The following is a 26,176-nucleotide window of genomic DNA, read 5'->3' as shown; positions in this document are numbered from 1 at the left end:
GAACCAAAAGGTGAGTCTGGAGGAGAGGGAAAAAGCAGAATCATTACTAGCACTGCTGTCTGAAAAGAAAAGGGACAATGATGATCAAAAATTGCTGATCTCACTGGTGAGTTTGGAAGTTTGTTAAAGATATGCCATTATAAATGATTTGTCCCACTCCCATTCCAGCCACAGCCTCCCTCCCACACTGATCCAAACAAAGGAGGTTAGAGAAGATTGAGGAACACACTTATTACTTGATTAGTCACTTTGACATTAGTCTTCCAGATTCAACATTTTAATTCACGATATTCACGTCACAAGCTCTGCCGGAGGTTGTTTCAGACAGCTGTTGGTAATGATTTTGCTTTTTACCATTTACACCTTCCTTGGATTTGTCTTTTGTTTCTTCTCTTGTCCCATTTTGCTTTACATTATCTTCCCTTCTTGGATTTAAATATCCTGCCCGTCTCCATATCACAGATCTCCCATTTGCTCTGTCCTACCTTTCTCTAAATATGTACTTACTGAAAAGCTGCAAAATGTTTTTAACATTTCAATTAAAGGTCACTAGCCTGAAGCATTAACTCAATTTCTCAGCTGAGAAACTGTCTGACCTGCTCAGTATTTCCAGAATTTTCTGATTTTGTTACAGATCGTCAGTATCTGCAGTATTTTGTATTAAGTTTAAGGGGACAACAAATACTGCAGCAACATATCTGCAAAGTGTAGGAAACGTATGGCAAGTGTTGCAGGAATAAGGGTAAGACTAATGCTGTCAGAAAGATGTTTGATGATATTTTACATCAAACTGAAATATGAACTTTCCCTTCTCTGTCCATGCTACTGGGCCTACTGGATGTTTGCAAGCTCTGCTTTATAGTGGAGAGAGGAATTTGGTACAAATGCTTGTACAGAACACAACAGTTTTCACATTAACTTACTTGCCTGGAATGCAATAAAATTATTTACGTGGATTGTGGACAAATTGTACAAGGAACAAACCATGGATTTCATATCTGGGTTTGATGTTAAGGTAGTACTAACTAAAACAACTGAAATATAACTAAATATTATACTGTGTGTTCATACCTTGGACGTTTAATTTTATTTCTCCAAACACTGGTTATAGTAGCATCTCTATCCCTATCAATATCATCTTTACCGCAGCAGAATGAAACTGGATCCATTCAAACAAAAGTGAGATGTCTGGAAGTACTTCTTCAGACAAAGGCCAGGTAGATCTGGAGCGCTCTCTCCCCAAAAAAATATTGTCCTTGAACCCTTGAAAGTGATATCCTCATTCTCCAGCACTGCAATGCTCTCCTTAAACAAAACTGTCATTCTCCACACCTTGCTTTCATTTCCTATCTTATGGTGCCTAGGACTATTGAACAGTCACTCACACCTTTCCTTGAACTTGTTCTCTTATCACCACAATGTCATATTTACACCAGGGTTCTAACTGAAGGAAACAGTTGTAGGTGATAATTGGTCACAACCTGTTCCTATAATATTTAGCACCCAAACACTATTATTTAGCTTTACACTGGCCCAAAAGAAGGCTGTCTTTACTAATAAACTTTGAGTAGTTCTTCAAACCATGTGTGACATGGTTTTAAAAGTTTTGATTTGGAATGATCAGCAACAACCCTTCACTTACAAGTTATTTCAACTTTACAGTGAAATCAAATTTTGGCAAGTTAACCAGCAGGCTCCTGTAATTAATGTTTCCATGATTCTTTATGTCAGTCTTTGCTCAAGTTCAAGACTGGAATTTGTGTATAAAGTACCAGACTGTCCGCAATGCAGTGGTGAATGGCAATCTGACTCTCTGTCTCGTAGTTATAAGAGGCGATTTTTTGAAGCCATGCTCCTGACCCTCAGGAGAATACTAGACAGAGAAGAATATTGGACATGCAAGGGATTCGATCCCAAGGACATTCACTGTTTTGTTTGGGTTTCATGCTCACAGACAGCTAACATGTCAGGAGCACATGGTCCCAAAATGCCCAAACCATTGTATTCATTGACCAGTCCTACATATTATTAAATTCTCTAATATATTGTCCATTATCAGTGTATCCGGCTGAAGCATAGTCAGAACGACTGCAAACTGAGACAGGTATAAGTTTAAACTGATCCGCACACAGAGGGGACTAAATTTGACACAGTCAGAGCTAAATGTTGAATAGGCAGGCACATGGTAAAAAAATTAATGAGCTATCAGATCTGGGCTGCGCACTGAGTTTTAATCTCCGGATCTAGTCAGATACATTAGAATGATCATTTCCACTCCTCTGCATACCCACATCTGCCTTTATCATTAGAAAGATGACATTCTGAAACTTCAAAATCCAACACAAACTTTATCCTGTATTCAACACCAAATCTGATTTTAAAATCTTAATTAAGTTTAACTTTAATCTAATGCAATAGGGAGAGATCAAAGAATTCTGGGGTAGATTGATTTTTATTTCTAAAGGATTTAATACTTTAAAGGATGTTGCTCTCTCTCGGTATTCACTAGAAGAAAAGTGAATTGAAGTTATTTTTAAGTATGTAAATTGAGCTATTAAACCAACCATACTATTTTGGAAATCCTTCAAAATAATATAATAAAATTTTCAATGATCAAAAAATCTAAACCCCTTTAATCCGATTCAAATATTTTCCAATAACTGCTCGCTTTATGGACTACAGCTGCTTTATCACTTACTTGAGTTCAGAGTTTGGCGAGTTTTGGCACTAGTGCAGTACGCTTCAATAACTTTTAAGATCTGTGTGTCCTCTTCAAGAGCTGCTGTGCCTGATTAATAAGAACAAAAAACCTCCTAAACACATAGTCACAAAAAGTTAATGCAAAAGCAAAACATTGTTTTTTATACATATAAATGTCAAAAATACTCAGCAAACCCTGCACTTTTTTTTCCACCACAAAAGGCTGATGCTTTCAAAAGAAAATCAATATTTTGCAAAGTAAAAGTCCTGATTTGTTTGGGTCTGTGATGATTCACCTCATCAAAATTTTTAAAATTAAAGATAAATTCTTAGCCAACACCACCTCACAGAGGTCAAGTGCAAAAATCAGGCTTTTGCTTTAGATTATAACGTCATAAAGTGATACAGAATGGAAAGAAACTCTTCAGTCCAAGGCCATCAATATTCCCAAACTAAACTTGACCCACTTGCCTGCATTTGGCCATGTCCGTCCAAATCTTTCCTATTCATGTACTTATGCAAATATCTTTTAAAAATTGTAACCGTACCTGAACCACCAAACAGTCATTGAGCTGTACAGCATGGAAACAGACCCTTCGGTCCAACACGTCCATGCCGGCCAGATATCTTAAATTATTCTAGACCCATTTGCCAGCATTTGGCCTATATCCATCTAAACCCTTCCTATTCATATACCCATCCAGATGCCTTTTAAATGGTATAATTGTACCAGCCTCCACCACTTCCTCTGGCAACTTATTCCATACACGCACCACCCTCTGTGTGAAATAAATGCCCCTTACGTCCCTTTTAAACCTTTCTCCTCTCACCTTAAACCTATACCCTTTAGTTTTGGACTCCCCTACTCTATCCATGCCCCTCATGATTTTATAAACTTCCCCTGGCAATTCATTTCACACACGAACCACTCTCTGTATAACAAAGTTGCCCCTTGTGTCGTTTTTTTAAATCTTTCTCCTCTCATCTTAAAAATATGCCCACCCTAGGAAAAGGCCCTTGCTATTCACCTTATCTATGCTCCTTGTGATTTTATAAAGTTCTATAAGGTTACCCCTCAATCTTCTATGCTGCACTGAGAAAAGTCCCAGACTTTCCAGCCTAGTTTTATAATTCAAACTCTATTCCTGGCAACATCATGGTAAATCTTTTCTGAACCCTCCCCAATTTAGTAATATCATTCCTATAGTTGAGCGACCAGAACTGGACACAGTACTCCAGAAAAGGTCTCATCTGCATCCTGTACAATCTCAACATGATGTCTCAACTGCTATACTCAAAAATCTGAGCAATGAAGGCAAGTGTGCTAAATGCCTTCTTAACCATCCTGTCTACTTGTGACGCAAATTTCAAAGAATTATGTACCTGAAGCCCTCGGCCTCTCTGTTCTACAACACTACCCAGGGCCCTACAATTACCTGTGTAAGTCCTGCCCTTGTTTGTTTTACCAAACCTTGCATTTATCCAAATTAATTTGGGTTTACAACTCGGACACCATTTGTCCCAGCTTGCTAACCAAAAAATGACAGAGGCTTAATATTTAAACAAACTACACACTAATAAATGCTGCAATGACTTTGAGTAACAGAACCTACAACGGGTGCAATCCGATCTCATTACTTGGAGTAACCTTCCTTTCTCAAAAACCTACTGGTCTTTTTCCAACTGTTCATCTACAATTGGTTATCAGCAATTTTTAAAAAAAATCTAATGTCAGTGGATTGAGCCGGAAAATGTGAAAGTAACAAAGGATATCAATAAAGACAGAACTGAGACAATAACTCAATGCTATACATACTTTTCCTTAATGCAAATTCTTCATCAGATGCTTTCCTTTCTGGTTTCCGCTTGGGAAGCAGTTTCTTCATGGTTTTAGGACTCTTGCTGAGGTCCTGCACAAAAGACCAGAAAATACTGTCATAATAGCAGATTGCGTGCTGCACTGTTTAAGAGTTTGAGGACAACTAGATGCACTGAAAGGGGATGAGACTGAAGGATCATTACTAGAAACTGAGAATCATCTGTGTCAAAGGACCAGCCCAGTCTGGGGCTGTCATTGACATATTCATGTTTAGTAATACGTTATCATCACTAGGAAGCTTTTATCATACATCAGTTACAAATAACCTAATATTGCAAAAGCATATGAGCTGGCTGGAGTGAGATCTATGGCAAATCATGCATCAGGATTTTACAAAAGTGAAGACCAACCTCCTTATAACACAGAGCAGCTGATGGTTTCAGCGGGGCTGCTGGGCGAAGGCAGCTCAGACTCCAAGGTTTTGGCATTTTGGGTGGTTCTAGGGGTCCCCAGGTCAGCGAGCTGTGTGATGTCCCATGTAAGGAAGGGTGTGGAAGGGTATGATATGAAGGAGTCACAGATATTGGATAGCCATCAGAATGCTTATTGATGGGTGTCACAGGATGTAGTGGAAGCTGCAGACAGAATAGAAAAAGCGAGTTATTAGTGAACCAAATGCTTCAGTTCCAGACAATGAAAGCCTTGCTCTTTTTCACTCCCATGTTCCAATTGTTGTTTGTTCAAGTACCTCTGCTCAAATTCACCAAGCCTGCTTTGACAGCACTTTTCAACATTATGACTAATTCAGCCTTGAAGGACAATGGCATCAGATTCATGGGAACACCATCACTGCAAGTTCCCCTCCAAGCCATGCATTATCCCGATTCGGAGATGTATCGCCGTTGCTGCTGAGTCAAAATCCTGGAACTCCCTCCTTAATTGCAGTGTGTCTAACTATACATATGGACTGCAGCAATTCAAAAATGCAGCACATCACCACCTTCTCAAGGGTAACAATGGCTTGGGCAACAATTGCTGGTCCAGCCAGTGATGACCATATCCCAGGAATAAATAATAAAAAAATGATCTAGGACAAGAGGGCATAGCCTCAAGATTAGAGGGAGCAGATTTAGGACTGAATTGAGAAGGAACTTCTTCACCCAGGGGGTTGTTAATCTATGGAATTCCTTGCCCAGTGAAGTAGTTGACGCTACTTCAGTAAACGTTTTTAAAGATAAGGTAGATTTTTTTTGAACAATAAAGGAATTAAGGGATACGGTGAGAACGCGGGTAAGTGGATCTGAGTCCACGAAAAGATCAGCCATGATCTTATTGAATGGCGGAGCAGGCTCGAAGGGCCGGACGGCCTACTCCTGCTCCTAGTTCTTATGTTCTTATGATCTGGCCACAAACCCTCAGGCAAAGTAAAGCCAATGGACCCACCCAGATGGGTAAAGAGGCAGAGACTGAAGCATTGACTGAGGTATGGCAGCGTGGAGGTCAAAGCCAGACCTTTTGGACTGTTTTTTGAAGAGGTGAGTGGTACAGGGCTGAGCCCCAACCAATGGAAAGGGCTGGTTGTAGGATGGTGCTCTGACCCAAGCGGAGAAAAACACTTTTCAATCGTGGTAAAAGCAAGAAGAGAAATGGTTTCCATTTCACGACGCCTTTCACAATCCGAGGGCGTCTCAAAGCTTTTGGTCATACAGAACCAATGAAATGCTTTTCAAATGCTGTCTCTGTTGTTATGTAGAAAACACCATAGCCAATTTAGGCAGAGCATGATCCCAAAACAACAATAAGAAAATTGATCAGACAATCTGATTTTATTGATGGTTGTTGAGATATGAACATTGGCCAGGGTACCGGTGAGAATATCTAAACATCTGGAGGCCATTTTGCTCCTCAAATCTGTTCCACCAATCAGCAAGGCCATGCATGACCCTCTGTTTTAATTAATACGTACTCATCATTGCTCCATAATCTTTAATGTCCAACTAAAATCTACCAATTTCAATTGACACCCATACAATCATAGGATCCCTATAGTATGGAAGCAGGCCTTTCAGCCCATTGAGTCCACAGCAACCCTCTAAAGAACATGCCTCCCAGACCCACCCCCCTACCCTAACCCTGTAACCCTGTAACCCTGCATTTCCCATGGCTAATCCACCTATCCTTCACATCCCTGGACACTATGGGTAAATTAGCATGGCCAATCCACCTAACCTGCACATCTTTGGACTGCGGAAGGTAACTGGAACACTCAAAGAAAACTCACACAAATATAAGGAGAATGTGCAAACTCCACACACACAGTCGCCTGAGGATGGAGCTGAACCCAGGTCTCTGACGCTGTGAGCAAATGCTAACCACTAAGCCACCCCCACCCAGTCTCAACAGCTTTTGTGCAAGAAAGCATTCCAGATTTGCATGACCTTTGTCTATGGCCGACATTTAAAATTCAGTGTTCACATATAAAACCAGCCAATGAATCCGTCCCCAGTATCGAAACCAACCCAATGATTATTTCAATTAATTTCCACACCATGACCCTTGACATTCCAGTCATAGTGCAATACTGGATTATTCCTGCTCAGCCCTCTCCGTATCACAAACAGCTGTCGTACTGCACTCAAGTATAGTTTTAAAGGAGAATATGGACATGAACCAATTCCACCGGCATTACTAAATATCCCTAGATCATCATCACATTTGGTTGTCTCTTTCTCTTACTGTATGGCATGGGACAGACTGCTGTCTGACCACAGGAATTCCCACACTGGGTGTTTTCGTTTGTTTCTGAAGATGCTCCACCCATTCCTGCAAATCCTGATGAGTGGAACAAGTCACCAAAATCCGTTCAATCATACTTCCTACAGAGAGAGTGCACAAGGTGAGATAAGTCAACTGTTCTGATGTGGCAGTCTATCATATTTCCTCACAATACAATTAAAAAGACAATGTTTTACAAAGCAAGTTACCTTTATCGCTGATACCCAATCTTAACTGTTCTATTTTGAGGGTCAATTAGCTGTTCCAGGTTAGCCCTGACAGCCTGATGGAGCTCAAATCATGGGACTTATAAATTGCACAGGAAGGACAAGGATAGAAGATGCATGGGAATACCATGGACATGGTTTCCTCCCGACTTAGAATTACACCACCATTCCTTCACTGTCAAAACTACTGGATCAAAATCCTGGAATTCCCTTCCTAATAGTACCAGGGATGTAGCAACACCACATGGACTCCTGTAGGTTAGGAGACAGTTCACTACCATCTTCTCAACAGCAACTAGGCATGCGGCATAGGTACTGGACTTGGCAGTTATGCCCAAGGATTAATGTATTAAAATAAAATACATGCTTAATAAACTGGCTGATCACTGACCTACAGTATTTAAAGGTCGGCATCTAACGGTAATTCAATGAGGTCAATCTTCAAGGGTATGGAATGGAAAACTGACCTCTTCAGGTGTTATAGCCTAATCACCGACCCAAGACCCCAAACTCCACATTAGGAAGGTGGTCTCACTGAATTGTACTCGATCCAATCCCATGGCAATATTTAACTGGTAGCTTTAACAAACAACTTTCACTAAGACTCAAAAAACTTTACACATCAAAAATCAGGTCTCTTGAAATTTCATTTGTAACTTGAAATGATGAGGAAAAAACCTAAAATAAACAAGGAAGGAAGAGCTCATGAACCCACTGCATTTTTTTGCAAAGTGCTTTGAAACTCTCTGCATTGCCTCAGGACATTGCTATAAGAATCATTCACCCTGCCTCCTAAGATTAGTGGCAACAAGGTGCAGGGCTGGATGAACACAGCAGGCCAAGCAGCATCAGAGGAGCAGGAAGGCTGACGTTTCGGGCCTAGACCCTTCATCAGAAATGGGGGAGGGGAAGGGGGTTCTGAAATAAATAGGGAGAGAGGGGGAGGCGGATAGAAGATGGATAGAGGAGAGGATAGGTAGAGAGGAAACAAACAGGTCGAAGAGGCGGGGATGGAGCCAGTAAAGGTGAGTGTAGGTGGGGAGTTAGGGAGGGATAGGTCAGTCCAGGGAGGATCTGGTTCCGTAGGCAGGTGCTAAGAAAGGTGATGTGGCTGTAGTACCTGGTTTGCTTCAGGACATGGTCGAGCAGTTTCAGGGCCGAAGAGATTACGAGAGAGTTGCAGTGGGAGAGAGATCCCCTGCGGTTTGTCCGGAGGGAGGAGGGTAACTTCTTCAGGCTAGGCATCCTTAGAAGAGGCTTTAGGAGTTTCACTTTTACAGTGGATTCCCTGCACTGTTTGTAAACTTCTGTTAGGATGACTGGGTTGAAAAATAAACCCTGAATTAAATTAATAACTCACCAGTAATTTCAAAGGTGTTCTTGTCAGTATCGCTATCATCTAGCCTGGTGACAATCAATCCTGTTAATGGCAACTTTCCCTACAAACAAGATAATGTTGGTATCACTATTTAAGTTGCAAGCATACAGCAGCATTGTCTTGAGTAATTCATATTGGTAACATCTGTAATCTATGATGATTACACCTATAACTTGTAGCAACAAATTTTATTTATATAGCACCTATAATAGAATAAAAAGTGCAATAAGCTTCATGGGGAGATTTTAAAACATGAGGTTGTTGACTTGCTCACCGAGCTGTCTTGTTCCCATTCAGACATTTCGTCACCGTGCTAGGTGACATCATCAGTGGAGCCTCCAATGAAGCGATGTTATTCTACTCCACTTGGAATTTATACTGTCCGGTCCGTTATGACACTATTCACCATAACAGACCAAACAGTATAAATTCCCAGTGGAGTAGAACAACATCGCTTCATCAGAGGCTCCACTGATGATGTCACCTAGCATGGTGACGAAACGTCTGAACAAAAACAAGCCAGCTCGGCAAACAAGTCAACAACCTCATCCACAACCCGAGCTACAGATCTTTGCCAAAACTTCAGATTATAAAACAAACTTGACATTGAAACATAAAGAGATATTGGAGAAAATTGACAAATATTTGATCAAAGAAATATGTTTTAAGGAGTGTCTTAAATGACAAAAGAGAGATGGAGAGGTTTAGGTAAGGTATTTCAGAGCTCAGGCCGTAAGAACATTAAAAAAAGGAGCTGGAGTAAACTACATGGTCCCTTGGGTCCGCTCCACCGTTCAATATGATGATGACTGATGTTGGCCACTGTTCAATTTTCCTGCGTACTCCACATAACCTTTGATTCACTGACAGACCAAACATACATCCATTCCAGCCCTCAAAGGAATCAATGGTGGAGCATTCACAATTCTCTGGCTACAGAATTTCTCTGATTCACAATGCTCCAAGACTGAAGTATTTTCTCATCATTTTAGTTCTAAATAATTGGCCTCATTATAAAACTGTGTCCCACGTGTTAGATTCTCCAATCAGCTAAAGCAACCTTTCAATCAAGCACCTTCAGCATCTTGCATTTCACAATGAGGTCAACTTTTATTCCTCTAAATCCCAGAAATTATAGGCTCAATTTCCTCAGACCTTTAACTTTACTGTGGTAATTGTAATGAGGTCAGCCAGGTGGACCTCATAGAATACCAGTTCCCTGATTGGGGCTGCTAACCTGGTCCAATCAGGGAGCCCTGGCTGACAGGTATAAACAGGGGTGTCAGAGGTTCTGTTCACTCGGAGAGCCGGCTCCGAGGAAGCCAGGCCAGTATCAATTACAATACATGTGTAAATAAAAGGTGACTTGGTGGTGGGATACTGGCGTCCATGGAGTTATTTCACATATACTATTTCAAATGTGGTCTCATCAAAAGCCTGTACAATTGTAGCAAGGTTTCTTTATTTCTCCAATCTTTTTTGCAATAAAGTCCAATGTGTGAATTGCCTTGCTAATTGCTTGCTGCATCGGGATGCTGACTTTCTACATTCAATATACAAGCACACCAAATTCTCTTTGAACATGAATATTTATAATCTTTACAAAAAACATATTGCTTTCCTATTACAACAAAAGAGAATAATTTCACAATGCCCTCCATTATATTATATTTGCTATCTTCATGCCAACTCAGTTAACGTCTATTTTTCTTTATTCCCTCTGTGTCTTCCTACAGTTTACCTTACCATCTAGCTTTGTTATTAGAAACCTTAGATACGTTACTCTCTTCATTCAAGTTAACATAGATTGTAAGTTGCTGGGTCCCATACCCTTGCAGCTTTCCAATATTCACAGACTGAAAACTTGAAAGCATCCACTTCATATCCCCCTCAGAGATAACAAGAACTGCCAATGCTGGAGTCTGAGATAACACAGTGTGGAGCTGGAGGAACACAGCAGGCCAGGCAGCATCAGAGGAGCAGGAAAGTTGACAATTTGATTCAGGACCCTTCTTCAGAATATCCCCACTCTGTTTCCTGACAGTTAACCAATCCTCTGTCCTTGCTAATATTTTATCACCAATAAGGTCTTATCTTGCCTATTAACATTTTACGTGGTATCTTATCAAATGCCTTTTGGAAATCAAGGTGTTCTGGATCTACATCCTCCTTTATCTCCTTCCCGACTCTCAGTCACATCCAACTATCCCTGACTGTTGACTATCTATAAAACTTTGTTAAACCTAAAGGGTGCAACTGCTTTCTGAAACAAAGTGTCAGGGCAATATCTCCACCCTCCTCATGTATTTCAGCTTGGTTTCCAGCTCAACACCCCTGTGCCAAAGATCGTTAAGCCACATACACTTACTCCAGTCGTGTTTGCTCCATATCACATCATTGTCCAGAAACTTGCTAGGCCACTTCAGAAAGCCAGTTAAGAATCAACCATATTATTGTGGGTCTGGAGTCACATGTAGGCCAGACCGGGTAAGGACAGCAAGTCCTTCCATAAAGAACGTTAGCGAATAAGCCGGAGTTTTACAATAATTGACAATAGCTGCCATGGCCACTATTACTGAAACTAACTTTATATTTCAGAGTTATTAACTCAACTCTAGAGCATCAGGCATGCTTTGAATTGCTAGTCCAGTGAAATCACCACTGTGCGACTGTCTCAAGTTGGGTTACTCAATAACCATCTGTAATAGTTACAACTACATTAAAAAAATGCAATTATAAAACTTCTTTACCATTATGCACCTCCTTGGAACATTTCTTGAAGTGCAATCAGGCAAACAGATTTTAGAAGTCAATTGATAAAATGTCACTGCTAACACGTATTTAAATGTTAAGGGATGAACAGCAGAGAGTGGATAACAATATGTGAATTGAATTGGTGGGATATTGCCAGTGGCTGCCAAGGGATTGGTGCCTAGCTTTCTTTGTCACCCATTTATATAAATGGCAGAGAACTGAGCATGATATTAGCACCCAATTAATTCTTGATGTCGTGGTATGGAGTGACAACAAACTGGAGTGTTATGAGAGCCTTAGGTGAAATCAGGAAGGAGAACAACGACAGCCATCAAGTGGCAAGGTCTAAACTGAAAAATGACCAGTTGTACCATTTATGGAGAAAAGTAGAGGAACAGAGAGATCCATAATTGTAAGCAAGATCCTTACAGTCAGGAACACCGGCTAGAAAAAGAGGGAACTCGACTGCCAGGTTTCATTGCATAAATCACCCAGCACTGAAACAGACCATTCAAATGAACTGATCCCGGCACTGTGTGTTATCCACATGAGCCTCCTTCCCCTCTACTCCATCTCATCCTATCAACATATCCTTCTACTTGATTCGCCTTCAATATAACCAGTCTCCACTTACCTGTATCTATCCTATTTATCTCAACAGCTCCTTGGAGTGAGTTCCACATTCTCACTACTCTCCGCGTAACTATCAACTAAATCTGACACTCATTTTCTAAGGCGAGCATGATAAATTTGAGAACCAGATACCAGGGTATAAATCTAGCCATTCCTTCAGAGATAGAAATGGTGTTTGAATGGGCTATTAGCAGCTTCCTGATGGGTTATTGCTTACATCAGAGGAGAACGTCATTTTACACAGGAGCAGTGAAGATAAAAGCAAGGTGGTGATGTTGATACGCATATCACTTCCACTCAGATTCCAGGAAATAATTCAATACAAACGTATGAAAGACTTAAAACAATAATGTCACTGCAATTTCTAATGTATGACTCTCAAGAAATGAATGAATTTTTTTCTCACCTGATAAATAAAAGCACTCATCCTGGGACTGGCAGATAGCATAAGCAGGACATGAGGGAACAAGAGGAAATACCTCTCGCACTTCTCCTGAAAAGGAAAATCATTTGAAAATCATTATGCTTAAACAGCTTACTGGCTGCAACCACAGAATAGAAAAATGTGACTGACAGGATGAAACACTGCTGCAGGAATGATTTACACACAGGACCTCCCAATCAAACACCCTAACACTGGCCAAAACCCCTGAACAACAGTGGCAATGGACATTTGTTTTTAGGATTTCTGACAAGCTCCTGCCAGAGCGAAGGGGATGAATCCAGAGAATGGTAAGATGTAGCCATGGAATATTGGCAATGGTTCCCAAAAGATTGGTAGACCCCATGCAAGGTGGACAGAATGGTTCACATGACCAGGATGGTGTCCTGTGGACAGGATCAGGGTCAGGACCAATCCATGGCTTGGTACATTTCCATTGATTACAGGAGGCTGGTCCTGTAAATATCATCCAACTAATGTAAAGAAACTAAGTTTCAAAGATCCGCATGCATGAAAGTATTGGACAAAACAGAGAGGGAAAAATACCTCATTTCCACACTGCACAGTGACCTGCGACATGTAGATAACATTTCCCAGAGATTTAATATCTTCACCTTCCCAACCATGAACTGTTTCTGTCAAGATCTGCAGTTCCAGCTCCTTCTTCTTCCGCACTTCCTGACACTGGGACTTTAAGAAAAAAATAATGAACATACAGCTGTGCACCAAGCACATTCGAAAAATCAGAAAAAAAAAATTCTGCCTGGTTTATAATTGGCTACTGGAAATTGTAGAATAATTCCCAAAACCCATCTCTACAGTAGCCCTCAGTCTGCAGCGAGGAGCCCCGGGCTATCCACTGGTACTAATGGGCCTGTCACATTAGAAGCTTGGGTGCACGCCCAGCTTCTCAGCAAGCATTGGTTTCTGCCAGGATTGTTAAAGATTGGAATCTATCTTGGTATATGTCAACACAAGATGTGAAAGGCTGATGGATTCAGGCTTCATTAATTTCAATAATTCAGAACAAACAATATTGAGCAACTAGGGATTTCTGTAGTCAACTGCTCCATGTCTGAAGATCTGAGATCTCTCAATTCACTTCAAATTATTTAACAAAGCTCCAAAAAGAGGAACAGATTGCAGCATTTCACATTTGCGCACAAAGCAATCCATGTAAGTTTGAGGCAGACTTATGCTGAAAGTACAGCCATTTAATTGATGACACTATCGCCAAAGACAGTTATGGAATCCCTCAACATAATTCAATCTGAATGAAAAAGCAGGAGTTTATATTAACTTACTGAGAGATTTTTGAAAGCAGTCATGGACCTCTGAATGTCAGGCCAGTCTGGGTGATATTCCTACAGGTAAAAACACAAGTGGACACATAAGTAGTCTAGAATTTTTTTTAAAAATTTCATTCATGGGATGCAAAAATCAACAGTAAGATCAGCTTTTATTGCTCATCTTTAGTTGCCCTTGAGAAGGTGGTGGAGAACTACATCAGTCCATTTGCTGCAGGTAGACCCACAATGCCATCAGAAAAAGAATTCCAGAGTTTTGACCCAGTGACACTGAAGGAACAATGATATATTTCCCAGTCAGGATGGTGAGTGGCTTGGATGGGAACTTGCAGGGGGTGGTGTTCCTACCTATCTGCTGTCCTTGTCTTTCTGGATGGAAGAGGTCATGTGTTTGGAAGGTGTTATTTAAGGAGCCCTGGTAAATTGTCAAGCATGTCTTGCAATTGAACACACCGCTGCTACTGCGCATCAGTGATGGAAGGAATGAATGTTTGTGGATGTGATGCCAGTCAAGCAGGCTGCTTTGTTGTAGATGATCTCAAGCTTCTTCAATGTTATTGGAACTGCACTCATCCAGGCAAGAATAGAGCATTCCATCACACTCCTGACTTGTGTCTTGAACAGACTTTCGACGGTCAGGAGGCAAGGATTCCTAGCTTCTGACATGCTTTTGAAGTCACTGCATTTATATGGCTAATCTGGTTCAGTTTCTGGTCAATGACCAATCTCAGGATGTTGACAGTGTCAGATTCAGTGATGGTAACACCATTGAAAGTCAAACAGCAATGGTTAGATTCTCTCCTGTTGGAGACGGTCTTTGTGTGGGGCGAATGTTACTTGCCACCTATTGGCACAAGTCAAGATATTGCTCAAATGGTTGCATTTGGGCATGGACTGCTCTGGTATCCGAGGAGTCATAAATGGTTCTGAACATTGTGCAATCATCAGCAAAGATCCTACTTCTGACCTTATGAAGGGACACCTGCAGAGATGTCCTGGAGCTGAGACAACTGACCTCTAATCGCTACAATCATCTTCCTTTGTGCCAGTTATGATTCCAACCAACAGAGAGCTGGTGTTGTAGCTGTTCTTGAGCAGCTTGGCTAGGGCTGCAGCAAGTTCTGGAGCACACACCTTCAGTACCGTTTGCCAGAAGAGTATTGAACAGAACTGAATGTGGGGACTATCTATCTGATGGTTTCATTTGGCTGATCTCTCCACAACAAAACAAGCATAGTGAGCAGAAGGGCAGTTTATACTGATGTGATACAGAATAATAGAAAATATTAGACAAGTAGGTTCCAATTCATTGACCAGTTGTTTTGATTTATTTCTTCTCCAAACATTTAACGTCATCAACATCACCAAAATAACAGTAATTTTTGTAACATATAGATGGGGACGGCATGGTGACACAGTGGTTAGCATTGCTTCCTCACAGTGCCAGGGACCGGGTTCGATGCCAGCCTTGGGCGACTGTCTGTGCAGAGTTTGCACATTCTCTGTGTTTCCTTCGGTTGCTCCAGTTTCCTCCCACAGTCCAAAGATGTGCAGGTTAGGTGGACTGGCCATGCTAAATTGCCCATAGGGTCTAGGAATGTGCAGGCTAGTACATGGGAAATGCAGGGTCACAGGTATAGGATGGGGGTGTGTCTGTGCAGGATGCTCTTCGGAGGGTTGGTGTAGACTCAACGGGCCGAATGGCCTGCTTCCACACTGTAGGGATTCTATGAAACCAAAAGATATGCTGATGTTGGATAAGTATTTGAGAAGGAAGATTATATGAGAGAATACAAGAAAATCATTTCAAATTGACGCTAGCTCCAGATCTGAGACAATGGGTAAATGACCCCTGTCTGCACTGCACTGCATTGAACACTGCTGACACTAGCAGAACATGAAGTATATGCATCAGATGTGTTCACTACCCCAGGATGTTAAAATAGAAGCCCCCTTCATACCCAAATACATCGGACACATTTCAACTTGTTCTTGTGACAACACTTGCCAGAAACCAGGGGCTTTCATTGTTATTGAGGCCAATGAAATGACCAAATGAATGAGTGATAGAAACTGAAGCCAAAAGCAAAAAGGTTAGAACACACATCTTTGCACTGTCTAATAAACTTCTCAAGCAATTTCAAACTTATAATTCAAGTCGTTTGCCTATTCTATCAATAGATTCTTCAATGATTCAATGGGCTGGTCAAGTGTTTGTTTTAATGGCCAGTAAATAGAATTGACAATTAAGAGGATTGTTAACATGGTAATAAATTTGTCTATGATATATGAATATTGCTAATTAAGTAGATTGTCAATTATGTAATAAATTTATCAATGAACTACAAGAATCATCAACCTATTGTATTTGGGTCATGTGGCACAGTGCTACCAGGAGGCTGGGTTCAAGTCCCACTTGCTCCTGGCATAACGCGTCTGAGCGGATTGACTGAAAATACAACTAATGCACGTAAATGAGTATCGGGGTGAGCCAGACATGTTGGTCAAACTCTGCACCTGAATTCCAGGCATAGTGCCTTGTTACACAAAGCTTTGTCTGATCACTGAATTACAAAACCTATCCCTATATATGCTCCATAAACAAAGAGAACCCATTTAATAAAGAAAACATCTCATCAAAAACATTTATGCTCCCATCCTCTATTTTACATTTCTTTATACTTTCATTATACCTCCACAAGTAACAACACTCAGTCACAATGAATAGGTCAGTCTTTACAGATGGTTTGTAAAACCATCAATTGTTATAAAGTTTGACTGGTCAATGATGAGTCACATTACCTACATACTCGTATCAATTATTTGAAAGGATTGGGAAAATATAAAAACTAGCAGCATTTAAACTGACTGGGAACATTTTTTCAGCTATCCATTATTAGCATATGGAAATTCTGTACCTCCATATGGCGCTCCAGCTCTTTAAGCAACGTTGGGTATTTGTCCAGCCTCATGAATGGTTTGCTGAGGCTGGTGGTTAGCATAAGAATCCCAGGGCTGGTTGCTCCTTTCATTTCCATAAATTCTCCCAACTCCTCACTGAAGAAACATAAACATAGTCAAGACAGGGAGAAAAGAACAATACTGGGTCCATTACCTGGAAATTGTAAATTCTTTGACTCAGTGCTGTATTCTATCAAAAGGAAGATTTATAGAGGCGCTACCGATTAAGGCGTGCATTATGGATGGAGATCTGTTTGCTAGGAATATTTAGAAAAGTAGAAGGAATAAGCAGGGCAAACAATTTGTAGAGAAACCAAAGGTAAAGGTCCATGTGAGAAGTAGGCAATACACATTAAAAAAAATGACAAGAAGTACCTTTGTAAAGAATTATGGGGACATGGGATGCTTCAGCACAAGTGAAGACTAAAGATAAATCAATTACAGTATCAATTACTCAAAGTCTATGGGAACAGACAGGGAACTGGGGCCATAAAATCCACTCTTGACGCAGATTTAAATTCATTAGTCGGGCCAACAGTTTTGTTCCTGTGCTAAACTTCTGTCTTGATAAAGCCACCAATCTGACATTCCAGGTCAGGGTAATACAAATAAACATTGGTGCAGTTGGGAATTCATATCTATATTTATTTATTATCTGGAAAACATATCGAACAATATGAACACTTTCTAGATTTAAAACGATTTGAAGGGAACCCCAAGTGGTTTCTTGGAAATTTGGTCAGCAGTTTAATGTGGGCTGTAATCTACTTGCTATTTACAGAAAGTCAAATGACTCCAGAAAACAGCCAAATGAATTGTTTCGGGAGACAAAAGATGGGCATAATTGGAAGAAACAATGAAGTTCCAATACTGATGGCTGCCTAGAAACCCTTTCTGGACTTAGTTTCTATTTCACAAACCTAGGGAGTCGAAAGGAAAGAAACCTCTAAAGCTGCAGTAAGGCAGAAGTATCCCTCCCTTTCTTCAATAAAGCAGACGGGAACCCAAAAAAGTTTCCACACTTCAGTATCGTGACTACCTTGGAAAGGCAGAGAAGCTGTGCTGTGACTTCTGTCTGAAGACTTGGATCCAACTTGATTGCTATCCAAACTGAAGACTTGTTTGGAAGATCCAATGGCCACAACTATCAGCAATTTGATTTCATCAACAAGAAGTCCTGCGGACTGTGATAATTCATCAAATTTTATCCTTTGTTTTGAGGCCCATCGATCGATAAGGGCGTTTTCAAAATATCATCTCGGCAGAATCTTTCATCTCTACAGATCTCTTTTGTGTTGAGTGAGTGTGTCTAATTTTGCATTAAAAGGGGATATAATTCCAATTCTGGATTGTAGCTTAGATGACAACAGTTTTGCCACTTGTTTTTAGAAATGCTTTTTGTTTTATGATAACCAGATTACTTTGAGTTCATTGAAGCAATCTGGCAAAAGTTTCTTTGATACTGGATAGCAGTACCAAAAGGGAAACAATTGGCCATTTTGATGATTGAATCAAAACATTTATACCAGTGCTAAAACTCATGGAGTCATGGGGCTTGATTATCAACGCTTTCTGCTCATCGCAGTGATTGACAGCACACACACCCCATAAGCAACATGTGTGGCACAGCTGGGTATGCGCATTACACCAGCTATACCCAGGGGTAATTGGAGTGTAAAATTGGAATAGTTATCCCCAATGTTGCCTAATCCTGTGCACATTTTGGTACCTCTGTTCTATGCAGTGTCTATTGCCCTGGATACAGGAATTTGTCATATACCTGTACTCTGTGAGGACATGCACAGCCCAGGGGTGATTGGCACAGTACGCGAGATAAAGGCTTTTCATTTGAGACATTAAGTTCCCAAAACATCCTCCAACCTTCTGCTGGGACTCTGGCAACCTGTGCACACAAAGAAACAGGCATAAAGCAGGCATACAATTATTTTACAAGTATTTCTAATAAATTTCTAATGATCAAATAATTATTTAAAATTTGTAGACATCATTCAAACCAATTTAAGGAAAGCATCATTCCAACATCAACGTGACTTCAATCACTTTAAGGAATGTAGACATTACTGGCAGTGTCAGCACTTATCATTGCACTTGTGATGATGATGTAGGAACACCCATACTGCTATGAGAGAGGATTCCAAGATTTGGACCCAGCAATGGTGTAGCAAAGATAATACACTTGCAAATTCAAATGATGTGCAACTAGGAGGCAACTGCTAACATACGTGTTGCACTGTGATCACATCACAATGATTGCCCTCAATACCATCCCTAGGAATCTAAATTGAACCCAAATCAATCTCACATGCAACTTACACTCGGCTTACTCACTTAACACAATCATTTATTCACCAAGAAACTTCAATGTCAACATTGAACATGTCAACAAGCAGCACACAGCGAGGGTCAGGGCCAAGAGAGTGCTGCAAAGGAGGGGGGTCAGGACCGAGAGAGTTCCACACGGTCAGAACCGAGAGAGTATCTCTCGGTCTGAGGGTCAGGACAGTGACAGTACCACCTGATTAGAGGAACAGGACCAAGAAGGTACCACACTATCTGAGGGTCAGTACTGAGGGAGTGTTGTATTGTCAGAGGGTCAGGATTGATGGAGAACATTAGTAATGGGAGTGCTATAGTGTCACAGTGTGACAACTGAGGCAGTGATGCACAGTTGAAGGGTCAGTACTGAGTCAGTGGAAGGTCAGTACTTAGGGTGAACTGCACCGTTGCAGGCTTAGTGCTGAGATAATGCTGAATTTTCACAAGAGCCACCTTTTTGATGGGACTATAAACAGAGGCCACTTCTTTGCTCTCGGGTGATGTCATACATGATGTCATGGCACTTTTCATAGAGAAATCATGGGATTCTCCATTTTAACCTGGCCAATATTTATCCCTCAAAAAATAGTGTAAGATCAAAGCAGAAACAGATATAGCTGGAAAAACTCAGCAGATCTGGCAACTTCTGTGGTGAGAAAACTGAGTTCATGTTTCAGGTCCAGTGGCCTTTCTCCAGAACTGGGTCGGTTCTGATGAAGGGTCATTGGATCCAAAACGTTAACTCTATTTTCTCACCACCGATACTGTCAAACCTGCTGAGTTTCTCCAGCTATTTCTCTTTTTGTTTCAGATTTCCAGCGTTTGCTTTTGTTCTTTGTTCTTGTTTTGTTTACAAAATCAACGTATTTGTCTATTTATTTCTCTTTCTTGCTTATGGAACTTGCCACACTCAGTGCCGGTTTCAACAGACTGCAACAGTGACTACACTTCAAAAGTACTTTATTCATTGTAAAGCATTTGGGACATCTAAAGATCATGAAATATGCTATGGAAATGTAAATTAGAGGAAAAAAAGCATATGTTTGCTGAAACTGTATTTTCTTTTCTGCATCTCACATACATTGAAATATATAGCAATCAGAGTCCTCCAATAGGCTGACACTCCCTCTCAGAATTACTTACTTGGTGCATTCTTCTAAAGACTGAACTAGGATTTGTTGGAAAGAACAAATATCTTCCAGGTTGCCCATCAAATATCCCATGTCAGTAGAACTTAACCTGCAAACAGACAAAATATTGATTTTAAATCAGCATATCTGACACACAGACACACATCATCACCTGTATGCATTCTGTTCAATTTGTTCTCATTATGTGGGTGTCACCAACGAGGTCTCCATTTATTACCTATCCCCAACTAGCCCGAGTCCTGGTTTGTAATGGTTAAACGGCTTGCTACACAACTTCAGAGTTAACAACATAGGTGTGGTACTGGAGTCACATATAGGCCCGGACAGGGTAAGCAAGTCAAGATTCTAACCCTGAAGGACATTTATTAACCTATTGGGTTTTTACGATCATCCTCTGGCTTCACATTGCTTATTAGACATCAATCCCAGATGAACCACAATTTCCTCTAACACTGGGAAAACTGAAGACGACATCTCCATTGCTTGTCACAAAGATGCACCTTTTCCGCCACAAAGACCATATACTCTACCTTCTTAATTCACCGTTCTCCAAACTTACTTCAGCCAATTTGTTGAAACTATGCTTTTGTTACCTCCACACTCATGTCTCCTGGCTGGCATCAAACCTTACATTTAAATAATCGTTCATCCAAAACTCTCTAGTCCATATTTTAAGTTGCACCTAGTTCAATTCACCCAACACCCTGTGCTCTTGACCTACACTCTGTCCCACTGTAGACTTCCAAGCCCCAGATACACTGTAAAAAATGTGTAGGGAAACATAGTTATGACGCAAGTGAGGATCTTATAGAAAACAGCGTGCTTAAATTTAGCATTAAAAAAAAGCATTGAAAGCAAAGTCACAGAAATTGGTCTCACTTATCACTGGCTTGCAGAGGTCGCAAGAAGGTTGACAGAAGTATCGTTAGCTCCTCTGCATAATCGCATTCTATTTCCAGAATATTCTGCAGCACCTGCAGAAAAATAAAGTTTCAGGACAAACACAATAAAAACTGAGAAGCAGTAAAAAAATTTTTTCCACTATGAAATACTGAGAATAAAGGAGGGCCAAATGGCGAGAAGGAGCACAAACTGTTGCTCCTATTGCCCTTCCACAGCTCATATGGATGCACTCTGGATTTGAGAGTCAGATGGGACAGGCCCAGCAGATCGGTTCCATGCTTTGGGGCCAGGAAAATCAGGATTGATAGGTCAGAGTGACTAGGTCACTGTACCACAATGGCGAGATGGCACCTCAAACTCATTCCAGGTTCCCAACTCTTTTCCTTTGGCATTCTTTATCAACTTCTCTTTCAATTTGATAGTAGCTAGTGAAACTTATTGATCATTCAGGAATTCCAATTCCCTAGCCTGTTCTATGGTCCTTGATTTTTGTCAAGTTATAACATCCACATAGCCTCCTATCTCACACTGTACTCCTTCTATAGTATCTCCCCGGCTCCTATGATCCAAGTTCCTTTCACTAGGCTGTGTCCTTTTCCTAGGGCCACATTCAATTCCGGGTCCACTTTCAGAATTTATATTGCATGTTCTACTCTCTACATGTTTAGTGACTTTTGCCAATCCGTTGATCTTAGCATCTGATCCTCATCCTGTATATTTAGACAATATTTTTCTCTGTTGTCCCTGCAATGGGAACATCCCTCCATTCACTGGCTCCTTCTGGTATATATGTGACTCTAGTGCCAACGTTTGGTAGTTCTCCTTTGGGACAAATTGTCTTACTCCATTCTCAGTATTAGTGTGTCTATATTCAAACAGTCATTTGTCTGCGGTAATCTGTTCCTTGTAGTTGTCCAATATATGTAGATATGAGAAGCGCATGGTGCCCCATTATTTTCTATTACTTGTTCAGATTCTTTAGACATATAAGTGCCAATTAATGTCAAATTATGTATTCTAACAGTTCACTTCCCACGTTGTAAATTACTGCCTTTCTATCACTACCTATGACCTCATCTGGCCTTTCTCTTTTGTAATGTACCAAGTCTCCGAATTAAAATTTATCTTCAATGCTCTCATGCAAGTCCCTGAATTAAAGTCTATTTTCAATGCCCTCATGTGATGGGATAAGGCTCACTGAATTCTCTCTGAAGCATCAGCCTTAATTGAATACCTTTACTGTATGCAGAGCATTGAGGCATTCAGAAAGAAATGGATCTAATTGTAGTGTCTTCCCCAGCCAGGGGTGATCATTCGTTACTTTCGGAATCTTTGGATTTCTCCCAAAGCTAACTGATATGGACTGTAGCCCTCATGCATTTACAGTGAATTATTTGCAGGGACTGCCTACACAGAACAGAGGTTAGTCAAAAACTTCAATGGTTCACCAAGATTTTATCACACAATCAGAATAGCCAAGATGCAGAAGGTGGCAATTCGGCCCACTTATAGAGCTTTCCATCTATTATTACATGATTTCTTCCACAAAGTTAATTACTTAGAGGGACTGTTGCTCCGCTGTGTTCATTACCATAGTGTTCATCTTCTGCTTCATCATGAACAAGTTTCACCTCAAGCTGACTGCACACTCCCATTGTCAGACAGGAACTTAGCCAGTGCCCACAGTCCAGTCACGATCCATTTCTCCATTATATTATTCACAATGACTTAGAGTCACAGAGTCATAAAGCACAGAAACAGGCCCTTCAGTCTATGTGGACCAATAAATACCAAGCTACACTAATCCCATTTATCCGTACTTGATCCATAGTCTATGCCCTAGCATTTTAAACAGTTATCCAGATGCTTCTTAAAATGTTGTGGATGTACTTGCCTCCACCTTCCTCTCACACAGCACGTTCCTTATATCTACCACCCTCTGGGTGAAGAGGATTTTGCTCAGATTTCCTCTAAACCACTTACTTGTCACCTTAAATTTACGTCCTCTGATCTTAGGAATGTCTGCCATGGGAAAGAGTTTCTCATGGTCCATTCTGGGTATGCCTCTTATAATTTTGTATACCTCAAGCAGATCCCCTCAGCCTCCTCTGTCCAAGGAAAACAAAGCCAGCCTTTCCACTCTCTTCTCATAACCAAGGCTGTTCAACCCAGGCAACATCCTAGTGAATTTTCTTAGCACCCTTTCCAGTGCAATCATGTCCTTCCAATAGGGAGTGACCAGAACTGCATACAGTATTCCATCTGTGGCCTAAGCAGTGTTTTATAAAGTTGTAATTTGGCTTCCTTACTCCTATGTTCTATGCCTCAGCTAATAAAGGCAAGCATTCCATATGCCTTCTTCAACATCCTGTCTACCTACAGGGACCTACGCACTTACTTTTCTTTACTACATACTATTGTATATTGCCTAGATCTAATTGCCATGTGTACAAAGGGCAAGATAACTTTTCTTATCCGGAGATTATTTTCTCCCAGAAATCTTTTTCAATGTTTCTGGAAACTGTTCCAAACATGCGTTTTAACACCAGTTAATAGTGTAATTTGATCCACAGAAAATGCTCAATCCAACAATTTAAAAACAGGCTTGGAATTTTTCCAATTTTGCACACAGTCTGGTAAATCTCGTTGAATATTCTTCCACAGAAAATCCAGCTTGCTTTCTAATGTTTTCATCCGTAAACTTCAGTAGAATTTCCAAACATTCTTCAGTGACCAATCATTGAACCTTTAACTCTGAGAATACTTTACAACTTGTTTTGCTTCTAGTCAGAAGCAACAGTGTCAATGTAATTTGTTGCTTTATTTTTCCAGGTAAAGATATAACCCATGTCCATAAACCCACTTGATTCTTCAATACATCCGTAAGGTTTAGTTTCACAAAACATGGTTGGGAAGCCTTATCGTGACACTTTGCACTTGGTTTCAGCCATTTTTCTCCAAAGTAACTCCAATTCCAATTTTCTGTCTGAAAGGAATCTTTGTTTCCAATCTCCAGCTTTAGACAACAATCCTCTACTCTAATTGTTAATAGAACAGATTCCAAGCCAGTCTGGCAGATTGTAATCAAGACGTTTATGTATTTTCTTTGGGGACGGTGTCTTGATTTCCTCAGTCTTACCCCTCTCATTCTACACCAACTGTCCTAGGTGTTCCATTCTGCGCTCAGATAATTAATCACGACCATATGTTCCTTTTTAACCTTGAATAAAAGCATTCACAAGTGCAACAATGAGATGAACCATATTTTAACACTTAATGGCCAAAGGGAGTGGGTCTCCGTCCTGCCAGACATAAAATGTCTTCAGCACCCAGCAATTCATGGTGCATCTTCCCATTCAGGGAAGGTGGTTGCATTGCCTCAAGTCCTGAACATTGTAACAGAAGGCGCAAAGACGATGGAGCACGGGCCGGGCATATATGATTGCTCAATCCTGTCTCAACTCAAGGAGCCACTGAAATAAACAGCATTGTGAGAACATGCTCAAACCCAAACCTCAAAATGTGGTGATAGAATGACTTGCATTTCTATAGCACCTTTTACAACCTCAGGACATCCCAAAGAACTTTACAGGATATCTTTCTATTCTTTTCTCCTTAACGTGTTTAACCAAATTCCTCAATATTAATTATAATGTAATATTCCAACAATATTATTTGACTTAACCACTCCCCGTGGTAGTGATTCTCATCACTTTGATAAACAAGTTTCCCTCAAATTCTACACTGGATTCATAAGTGACTATTTTATATATACAGTCTCTGGATCTGGTTTCACCTATAAATATTTACTTTATTTTTACCTGATTGACACCCTTTCTTAATCTCAGATCAGATCACCCCTCATGACTTCCCTTTTCTAAAGGGAAAGGACCCACACTATTCCATTTTTGTTGATAAAATGTTATAGAACTGAAATTTTAAAAATAATTTTTCCATTAAGTCTTTATTAAACGACAAATGAGTGGCTCACTGTGATCAGTACGGACCATATGCCTATTGAGCCTACAAGGTGCAGAGCTGGATGAACACAGCAGGCCAAGCAGCATCATAGGAGCAGAAAGGCTGACGTTTCGGGCCGAGACCCTTCATCAGAAATGGGGGAGGGGAAGGGGGTTCTGAAATAAATAGGGAGAGAGGGGGAGGCGGATAGAAGATGGATAGAGGAGAGGATAGGTGGAGAGGAAACAGACAGGTCGAAGAGGCGGGGATGGAGCCAGTAAAGGTGAGTGCAGGTGGGCAGTTAGGGAGGGGATAGGTCAGTCCAGGGAGGACGGACAGGTCAAGGGGGCAGGATGAGGTTAGTAGGTAGGAGATGGGGGTGCGACTTGAGGTGGGAGGAGAGGATAGGTGGGAAGAAGAACAGGTTAGGGAGGCGGGGACGAGCTGGACTGGTTTTGGGATGCGGTAGGAGGAGGGGAGATTTTGAAGCTTGTGAAATCCACATTGATACCATTGGGCTGCAGGGTTCCCAAGCGGAATATGAGTTGCTGTTCCTGCAACCTTCGGGTGGCATCGTGGTGGCACTGCAGGAGGCCCAGGATGGACATGTCGTCTGAGGAATGGGAGGGGGAGTTGAAATGGTTCGCGAAAGGGAGGTGCAGTTGTTTATTGCGAACCGAGCGTAGGTGTTCTGCAAAGCGGTCCCCGAGCCTCCGCTTGGTTTTCCCAATGTAGAGGAGGCCACAACGGGTACAGCAGATACAGTATACCACATTGGCAGATGTGCAGGTGAACATCTGCTTGATGTGGAAAGTCTTCTTGGGGCTTG

General features: G+C 40.9%; 1 protein-coding gene across 1 annotated transcript in view; it reads right to left on the bottom strand.

Moving 5' to 3' along the window:
- Positions 1-26,176, bottom strand: part of LOC109935822 (rho guanine nucleotide exchange factor 7-like) — a 124,624-nt gene that overhangs the window by 22,689 nt on the left and 75,759 nt on the right. Inside the window, exons 7-18 of the mRNA XM_048598229.1 lie at positions 21,364-21,458; positions 20,477-20,572; positions 18,777-18,899; positions 16,954-17,092; positions 14,033-14,092; positions 13,275-13,418; positions 12,693-12,779; positions 8,882-8,960; positions 7,256-7,395; positions 4,930-5,154; positions 4,517-4,610; positions 2,699-2,788 (exon numbers count right to left, since the gene is read on the bottom strand). Of these exons, the coding sequence (XP_048454186.1) occupies positions 2,699-2,788; positions 4,517-4,610; positions 4,930-5,154; positions 7,256-7,395; positions 8,882-8,960; positions 12,693-12,779; positions 13,275-13,418; positions 14,033-14,092; positions 16,954-17,092; positions 18,777-18,899; positions 20,477-20,572; positions 21,364-21,458 (1,372 nt within the window). The remainder of the gene's footprint in view (positions 1-2,698; positions 2,789-4,516; positions 4,611-4,929; positions 5,155-7,255; positions 7,396-8,881; positions 8,961-12,692; positions 12,780-13,274; positions 13,419-14,032; positions 14,093-16,953; positions 17,093-18,776; positions 18,900-20,476; positions 20,573-21,363; positions 21,459-26,176) is intronic.

The sequence above is a fragment of the Rhincodon typus genome, chromosome 6 (assembly GCF_021869965.1).
Source record: "Rhincodon typus isolate 14 chromosome 6, sRhiTyp1.1, whole genome shotgun sequence".
NCBI classification, from domain to species: domain Eukaryota; kingdom Metazoa; phylum Chordata; class Chondrichthyes; order Orectolobiformes; family Rhincodontidae; genus Rhincodon; species Rhincodon typus.
The sequence above is the reverse complement of the archived record's forward strand: the minus strand, read 5'-3'. Positions and strand labels throughout refer to the sequence as shown.